The sequence below is a fragment of the Phytophthora infestans genome, genomic scaffold (assembly GCF_000142945.1).
Source record: "Phytophthora infestans T30-4 supercont1.21 genomic scaffold, whole genome shotgun sequence".
Lineage (NCBI taxonomy): Eukaryota > Oomycota > Peronosporomycetes > Peronosporales > Peronosporaceae > Phytophthora > Phytophthora infestans.
This window is the reverse complement of record NW_003303738.1, coordinates 1,536,077-1,545,239: the sequence shown is the minus strand read 5'-3', so window position 1 is coordinate 1,545,239 and position 9,163 is coordinate 1,536,077. Positions and strand designations below refer to the sequence as shown.

Below are 9,163 nucleotides of genomic sequence, written 5' to 3'. Positions count from 1 at the left end.
TGGACGAAATGTCGTCGAAGTACGTCTGTACGAAGGTACGCAAAGGGCGGAACAATTGCGTCACCAGGCGATTGAACGTCGCCGGGGCGTTAGACAAGCCCTGCGGCATGACGAGCCACTCCCAAAGCATGCCGCTTGGAGTACTTACCGCGGTGAGCGGGATGTCACTCTCTCGCATCAGGATTTGGTAGTATCCGTCTACCAAATCCAGCGCACTGTACAGTACGCTCCCGGCCATGTTGTTCAACAACACATCCTTTCGTGGGATCGGTGTTTGGGCCGGCACCGTTGCGTTGTTCGGCTTGTTATAAGCGTGAACCAGACGCCACTTTCCGTTCGGCTTACGAACGCAGAAAGTCGGCGTCGAGTGCGGGGATTTCGACTCCCGCACCATGCCTGCCTTCGCTTTCGCGGCGAAGAAGGCATCAATGACCTCGCACTGTTCGCGCGGGAGAGGCCATTGCCTCGTGACACAATACTTTGTGCCGGGCACGAGATCAATCTCGTGCCGTACGCCTCGATCCGGTGGGAGTTGGGTCGGTGGGTGTTTATTCACCACGTCCGCATACTCCGTCTCCAAAGGATACACCGGATCCTTGGAGTTCTTGAGAATCTCAGCACCCAAGCGCGCCTGACGCTGCTTGTTCATGTCTTCCAGGACGTTCTCGTCCAAGACAGAGGAGGAGTTCAGCTCCTCCTGAGTGGTCTCAGGTCTCATGAGTACCATCTCAGCGATCTCTCCAGCCTTGAGGTTGGCCAGGAAAGACTCAGCCGTCATTTCCTCGAGGTTCAGTATCTCTGCAACCTCTGGCAACGGTTCCAAGAGGACACCAGATGCCTTGACGGGTAAACCCGTCTCGCTATCGAAGATGTGATAACACTCTTCCACCGGCCTTGTCGGAGGAGCCCGGGCCCTGGACTCCGAGTCGCTTGAAGCGACGTCGATCGGAACGAAGTTCGGATCCGACTTGAGGCGGCGGCGGCGTCTTTGCCGACGGCTTCTGTGACGGGGAGCTTTGCTGCCCACGTCTAGGGATGTCGTCGCTACGACATCAGAGACACTCGTGGCCTCGTGTGGTACTGTTGTACCCACACAGGAAGCGTGTTCAACGCCTTCCTCTTCAGTTAAGATCTGGGCGACCGCGTGTGGCACTGTGTTACCCACACAGGAAGCGTGTTCAACGCCTTCCTCTTCAGTTAAGGTCTGGGCGACCGCGTGTGGCACTGTGTTACTCACACAGGAAGCGTATCCGACGTCTTCCTCTTCCGTTATGGTCTGGGCGACCGTGAGTGGAACTCTGTTACCCACTCTGAACACGCTGTTCTCAGTGTTCATGACAGCTTCAGCTGTCTGCGGAACTAAGTTACCCGCCTGTGGACCTAAGTTACCCACTTGGCCGGCGCCTCTTCTGGGCGCGGCCACCATCAAAACATCCTCGGAGTCGTCATATACGTCGACGACTCCCAAGCATCTGCCGGATGCTTTGGTACCCTGGCAGCCCTCGCGGGCGCCCCGGGTCCTGACAGAGGTGGGAACATGACTCACCAATGCTCTGTCGGACTGCGCAGGGCGGCTGGCACCGATTGCCTTGCCTCGCCAGTCGATCCAGGGCTCGTGCTTCTCAAGCCAGGGCATGCCCAGGATCATATCATATGGATCCATATCGAGAACAGTGAACTGTTCGAGGCTGTCAAAGTCTTCAAACTTGACAGCCAGAGCCACTTGGACGTTGGGGACAGTGACGACCTTCCCGTCGGCCAGTCGCACTGACACCGTCCCGTTGCCCTTGCTTTCTCGCAAAGCTTCGGACAACTTGTTGCTGTTACGAGCAACCGTCTGGCGGCGTGCGAAATTCTTCGACGCCCCAGAGTCAATCAAGATTCTAAAGGGGTGATCGTACCCCCGTACACATCCGTGTACTACGAGCAACCCGCCGCTGCTCTTCGCCGATTCGAGAGTGCGAAGACTCTCAGGGGCTAAGTCCCCGTGGTACGCGCCACCCGCGCACCCATCACGAAGACTTAGTTCTTCCCCAGTAGGGCGCCCCACCCCTACTGGTTCCCTGCGTTCCCCTGTCCCCGGGATCCTGGCTTCTGCCAGCGACCCTTGAGGACGGGCTTGGGGAAGGACCGTCTGCGGAGTCTTTCCGCGGGACAGTCGCGCTTGAAGTGGCCCATCTTCCCACAGCCGAAGCAGCGGATGTCACGCTGTTCGGCGGACCCGAGTTCCATGGGAACTGGTCCGTTGGGGCTTGTTCGACCGGGAGCCGACAAGGAACTCCCAGGCCACGCTGAGGCCGGCGTACGCGCCTGGCGATGGCTGTATTCTTCTTGAAGAGCCACTTGAATCGCCTCTTCAAGGGTGCTTGCCTGCACCCGGAACAGCTGAGTGCGTGCGGGGCCCACTCGAAGGCCGTCCATGAACACAGTCATCTTGATGTGTTCATTGAGTGGGTTTCCCACTAGGGACGCCGTGAGCTCCCGTATCTCTTGCACATACTCGTGCAGTTCGCGTCTTCCTTGTTTACACGCGAGGAAGCGCGAACGCTGGCGGTACTCGTAGTTCGCCGGGAGGAACGCGGCTCGGAGCTGTTCGCACAGCTGAGCCCAGGATGTGAAACATCCAGGGGATGTCGCTTCCCGAGTGTACACCCAACTCTTAGCACGACCGCTAAGGTTGGAGAGTGCAAAAGCAACACGCAGTTGCTCGGTCGAGATCAGAGCCGCGTCCATCGCGAGCTCTACTTCTCGGACCCAGAAGTGAAGGTTCTCGCCTTCCTTCCCTTCATACGGCTTTACCTTCAGCCGTACTGACTTCGGGTGAGGCGGGTTTGCTTCCGCCGCCGGAGCCTGCAGGTTCTCCCGCACATGCGCGATGAGGCCCTGCTCGTACGCGTCGAATGCATTGACGCGCTCGAGCTGCTCAGCGGTGTTGATACCACTAGGCTCTGCAGGGCTCCATCCCGAAGATGCCTGCCATCTTCCGAACCGACTCGAACTGAGAGTCGTTCATATGGGAGAAGTCGTTCCTATCCATGGCAACGAACTTCGGAGGTTCAGGTAGTCTACCCGCGATGGCGTGGATTGACTACAAGTGCTACCAAGTGTGACGGGGTCACACAGCACCTTGCGCTAGAGGAAGTTATCTTCCGAGAGTATACAAACTCTCAGTGAACGGCAGTTCACAGGTCCCCTCTTTAATTAAAGAGAGCGAAGTGACCTAAATGAGGTAGATTGTAAACTGAGTATATTTATAGGTAGGTTAAGTTTGAGGTTAATACAAACTATCAGTTACCTATAGAAATGCAATGTCATTTAACCAATGGTTGGTTTTGAATGACCTTGGTACCTTGTACCAAATATCCCGGAGTATGACATGTCATACTCCTGAAGTGTAAAGTGTCACACTTCATGTAACCAGGGTACACTTAGTGCTACGTACCCCGTTACAGGTAGACGTATTTTGCTGTTAGTCGACAGTGCTTCCTCTCATTCTGAAACAGGACTAGAGTTTAAAAATGTACGCGTCGCTAAACTTCCGCCAAACACTACGTCAAAGCTACAGCCACTTGACCAAGGTATCATATACTGGGTCAAGCGCAATGTTTTAGCGAAGAAAATGCACTTCGCGCTGGACGAGATTGAGAATGGTACAAGACAGCCATACAAAGTTGGAATGCTTCGTGGGATTCAGTGGTGTACTGAGGCGTGGCATGAGCTCTCACCAGAGACGATCGAGCATTGTTGGCGCCACACTGGTTTACTAACAAAAGCATACATTAGCTTTATTCTCAATTAACATGATACAGTTCTTTTCAGCTCTCGCTGCTCGAGATGAACTTGTGCTTTGTAAGTACAAGTTCGCTAAATTCTCCCAATTTTTTGCCGTCCGTATGGTCCCACTCTTGTCTGACTCGAAATTCTTTAAACCTACTAAATATCATAACTATCTACAAAATACTACAATTCGTCGCACCATCGCTGTTAACCGCCAGCCGTCCCCTCACTCCTCGACGCTCCATGAAGCTCGCTCGTCTTCTCGGCCTCGTGGCCGCGTCGTTCTCCACCTGCAGCGCCGGCAGCAGTTTCATCGACTTCCGCTCCGTGGACGGCAAGCTCAAGGCCGACAACGAGACGTTCCACCTCAAAGGAATCAACTGGTTCGGCGCCGAGACGATCGAGCTCGCCGTGCAAGGTTTATGGCCGTCCGCCACCTCTATCGGCGATGCCATGGACCTCTTCGCTAGCTACGACATCAACGCACTGCGTCTGCCCTTGGCTATGGACTCGGTAATGGACGATCCGAAAGTCAAGAGCACCCAGACCGGAGGCAGTCCGTCCTTGGCCGGTAAAACGTACCTTGAGGTACTGGACGTCATTGTGAGGGAAGCGCGTGCACGCAACATCCTCATTATGTTCGACAGCCATCGAATTGAGGCTTCCGAGCCGGATTTCCCGGACATTGCCGTGCCTAACGACATCACGCCGGCACTACAGAAACTCGCAACGCGGTACTGTACCGACCCGGGGGCATGGAATGTGTTCGCCATGGACATTAAGAATGAACCTAAGGGCAAAGCCACATGGGGCAAAGGCGACGAAGACACAGACTGGAACTTACAAGCCGCCAAGATCGGCAACGCGGTGCTTAAGAAATGTCCGCGACTTTTAATATTCGTCCAAGGCGTTCAGACGAATATTAAAGGAGTGAGTATGAAATGGGGACAAGCCGGTGGCTCGTTACAAGGCGCCAAGGACTACCCTGTCAAATTGAGCAATATGGAGCGACTAGTGTACAGTCCCCACTTGATCTCACCGGGGGTAGACTACAAGGCCCCTTGGTGGGGCGACTCGAGCTTTCCGGATAACATGCCGGATATATGGGACGAATATTTCGGATTCGTACCTAAGGAGACGGGTCAAGCTGTGGTTGTTGGGTCCTGGGGAGCTCAGATGAAGGAGAAAAACAAACAATGGGCGAAGGCTGTGTCGTCGTACTTAGAAGAAAAGTCGATCGGATCGTTCTATTGGGCCTTTAACCCGCAGTCAGCGGACACGGGAGGGTTCGTCAAGGACGACTGGGCCACTCCTATCGACGAACGTGCGGCTCTACTGGAGCTATTGCCTACAACTAGTGTAGAAGACGTCGTTGCTATCTTTGCCAAGTGCTCGAAAACTTGTGCGGGTAATGGCGGATGTGAAGGTGGTAAATGTGTGTGCTACACTGGTTGGAGTGGTCCACAATGTGAGATCTGCTCGGAAGGAGACGCAAGTGCATGTAACGACATGGGTACATGTTTGAGAAACAGCACATGTGAGTGTGAAGACGACGCGAATGGGAAATACTGCGCTGGAACCGAGTGCGATGAAGTCGATTGTGGCGACGGCTCCAATGCCGGATGCTTCAATGGCGAGTGCACGTGTCTTTACAACTGCGTGGGCAACTCGTGTGTCGTCTGTGCTGCCAACGATTCGGCTCTGGAGGATGCGTCGAACGGAGCAACAATTCTCTGCGACGCGTGCGATGCTCAAACTCACAATGATTTTTCAGCTGCTCAAGCAACGTCGACGGTCACAGTAGCAACCGCGGCGTTTGCTACACTCAGCTTGGTCCTCACTTTTTTCTATCAAATTTGATATTTTTTTCTTTAAGTAGCTGCTAATTACTTTGAAGTAATTTGCAATACGTTTTTTCAGGTGTTGTTTAAAACCGATAGCAAGCGTCGGTTGAGTAAAAAAATCGTTGAAAAAAACTCTAAGCTTTGTTTGTACTTTGTTGCGGTACTTAAACTATCGTGTCTAGGTACTCACATGTAGTCAGTGGTTCCCGACTATGCCTTAAGTTTCTTGCTGTATCGCTCCAGCAGTTTATCATAGGGTTGTCCATCACCGAAGATCCGTCTCAGTTCTCCCTCGCAGCGACCCATTTGTCGAGAAGCGCATCTTCCAACTTCGAGGCCAATGTCTTCGTAGCGGGGTCTTTCTTTGCAGCATCTAGTATCGACACGAGCCTAATGTCATAATAGTTCGCTCTGAAACAGTCGATCATGGTCGTTTTCTTGCTAGGATAACGTTGGTTGAAGTCGTCCAGATACTTGGTCCACACCTTAAATTTCCGATTAGCAAGACTCAATTTGTCACTTTGATGAAGGTGGAAGAAGCTGAAAACATGCTTTGGAAGCTCCCTTCGTCTAGCCAGTTCTTACGCCAAGCCTTCTCAACCATTTCAGCGATCTTTTAAGCGTTTGGGTTTTCCATCGCATTATCGATCATATGTTCGACACCACTCCAACCGTAATAGCCCTTCAGTGGCTCAAGCCAAGATTCCTGATTCGTCGGGTGCTTCTGGTAGAAATCTCCCACATAGCGCATCCACTTCCTGAACTAGAGGTTACTGAGAAGGGTATCACCAACAGTATCGAGCCCCATCAACGTGAACGCCTCCTTGGGGGGTTCCTCTCTCTTAAAAATACTGTTAATCTTCGTCGCCTGCATATTAGCTGCAGCGTTTTTCAAGTTGGGGAACTTTGTGGCTTCTTCGAGGATTTGGAGTAGCGGCCTGTCGTTGAAGCTAGTCTCAATTGTCGTGAAAATGGCTGACATCTTGTTGGGATTTTTCGTGATAAAGGCATTCATGAACGAGACCCAGGTGGCGAGTAAAGGATTTTTGGTAAAATCAAGATGTGTAAGATGTAGCCGTAGTAGTCTGTAGACATCGTCAACAGACTTCCCGCTGCTCAGCCACATCTCCACTTGTGCAGACTGTAGTCTCGCGGCAACTTGTTTCGTAGGTGTCCTCGCTCTCCCCGCCGCAAGAATTGCCGCCACATCTCGATCGTCGAATGCTCGCGTTAAGGTCGCAATCACTGTCATTTTCTTGTCGGGATATCTTGCGTTGTAAGCATCCACATACTTGACCCACGAGCTGAACAGCGGGTTCTCTAGAAGATAATGCGTAGTTTTACCGAGACGGAGATCAGTAGTGAAAGCATGAGCAGGTGTTTTGTGGCTATTACGGTAAGCCAAAACTGAGATATTTCAGTCTCCAGCTTTGGTGGCAATACTATTGGCTCCTTCCGTGCTCTTGGCCATTGTAAGTAGATCGCCCTCAAAGATGTATTTACTCAGTGTAGAGATCAGTAGCTTCGGCTCTTCAGGGTTATTTACGTTCAAAGTGTCCACATACTTGACCCAAGCATTAAATTTTGAATCGCTCAGCATGCTCTCCCCTTTTGTGTGAAGTTTGAATATACGAAAAACTTCCGTGGGATCTTTTCGAGTGGTTATCCAGAACTGCAGCTGCTCCCTTTGAAGCTTGCTGGCGAGACCCTCCATACTGGGAACACGTTTGGCATCTTGTATCATTTTATACAGCACGTCGTCGCCGTACTGAGTCGTTAGCACCGAGACCGCTGATGCTCCCTTCGTGGACATCTTTGCATTCAAATCGTCAACATATTGAATCCATGCACTAATCTGGGGATGGAAGAGAACTTTGTTTCCGGCCTTTGTAAGATGCATACGCGTGAAAACAGCGGCTGCAGATTTTTCTTTGTTGAGCCAACTCTGGAGTTGTTGTGGGGTCACAGCTGAAGACGAAAATGCTGCTTTGAGCTTATCGACAACAGAAATAGAGGCTCCTGCCCCAGCTCTCTCTTCGTTAAGCCATTATTCTTTCTTAGAAGAAATCGTGAAGCGGCAAGCGTAGCCGATTTGGATTCGTTGGGTCCGAATGCGTTGGCTGCATCGGCGTCAATGCCCGTAACGTGGATGAGGATAGCTAAGACGACTAAGTAAATGGGGGCCATTGTTGGACTGAGAAGTAAGTTGCGCAATGGCTATGGCAAGTTGATTGCGCGGCTGATCTGGGATTTAGTTGTACATGTATTGAATGGGCAGCAGGCTCTCAGACAGACCATCCATTCATAAAGACAGACATATTGACTCAATTTAAATATATCGTGGATGTCACGAGACTGCACATCTCAAGAGATTGGAGGTGCCGAATTCTATCACCCTGTCTAAAAACACGAACCAGCCTCCTAGCAACCCAGGTCAACATGCCCTGTTGAGTTATTGAAATACTACTCCAGCCGATTTTGTTATATTAATAATATTATGCAGGAGCCAAATAATTGACTACTGGCACAAGAGGATTTATCTAAAAAATCCAATAATCTCTCCGTTCATAAACGGATTTTGATTACCAGTTCGAAGATGGATACGGAATAAATGATGCTGACTCGGATTAGACCCTCAGCCCGTGTCAACGCAAATGGTCAACATTTCTGATCCTCAGATGTATACCTCATTTCTGTTTTATTAGTATCATTACGAAGCGATAGCGCAGAAGGATCGTAACGTTCTCGCAATCGACGCTTGAGCATCAGCTATTTGAGTAATACCGCTGTAGTACCATACATGTGACACTATGAGTACTTGTACAAATTACGCTAGCTACTGAAGTACTAGGTCTCACATTATTATTATAATTATTATGCGATATTGGGTCTCACATCTTTCATATTAATTGTACACTAGACAAGTCTGACCCTCTCTCTCTCACGGTATTGGGTCTCCTACAATGCCCCGGAGTTTTGATAGAAAAGAGGGATTACATTAGAGAACATTGACAAAAGTGGAGTCAACAAGCTCAATGGCGAAATTTTGGATACTGGGAAACGATTGCATGATGGCAACTCTAATTTTAGTTGTAAGCTTCGTTATTGCCGACAAATTAACAGTGCGCGACATCGTCGAGGAAAAGTTTATCCACCTTTACGTTTCGGGCAATAAAATAACCGTCATAGTTCCCTATATTAGAATACGGTGGATTTGCGAATAGGTACGCCCTAGTAAAAAAAGCACGTTATTCTGCTGCTTTAACATATTCGTTTTATTTTTTATTTTATGCGGTTAATGCCGGTAGCGCTCAAGGGCGAGCTCTGCATCAACCCCGCTTACCATGCTTTAACATATTCGAGCATAAAACCAGTGGTATTTTTATTCGCATTAATATACTGTCAAGACTTAGTGCATTTCAATGCTTTTTCCTTTTCACTTAGCCTGATGCTCGCTATTTTAGGAAATGTAGGTCGTTTTATTAAATCGAGATCGATAAAAGTACAAATTGATCTAGCTAGACTGGCTGATAAATCGAGCT

General features: G+C 50.3%; 2 protein-coding genes across 2 annotated transcripts; one reads left to right on the top strand and one right to left on the bottom strand.

The window, feature by feature from the left end:
- Nucleotides 1-4,020: 4,020 nt before the first annotated feature.
- PITG_11993 (glycoside hydrolase, putative) lies at nt 4,021-5,637 on the top strand (the record flags this gene model as incomplete). The annotated part of the gene is made up of 1 exon (XM_002901402.1): nt 4,021-5,637. The coding sequence occupies one exon, from the start codon at nt 4,021-4,023 to the stop codon at nt 5,635-5,637; it is 1,617 nt and encodes a 538-aa protein (XP_002901448.1).
- A 1,081-nt stretch (nt 5,638-6,718) lies between these two features.
- PITG_11992 (uncharacterized protein) lies at nt 6,719-7,221 on the bottom strand (the record flags this gene model as incomplete). Its single annotated transcript, XM_002901401.1, has 3 exons — nt 6,719-6,866; nt 6,914-6,941; nt 7,065-7,221. 3 exons carry the CDS (start codon nt 7,219-7,221, stop codon nt 6,719-6,721), a joined length of 333 nt encoding a protein of 110 aa, XP_002901447.1.
- Nucleotides 7,222-9,163: the final 1,942 nt, after the last annotated feature.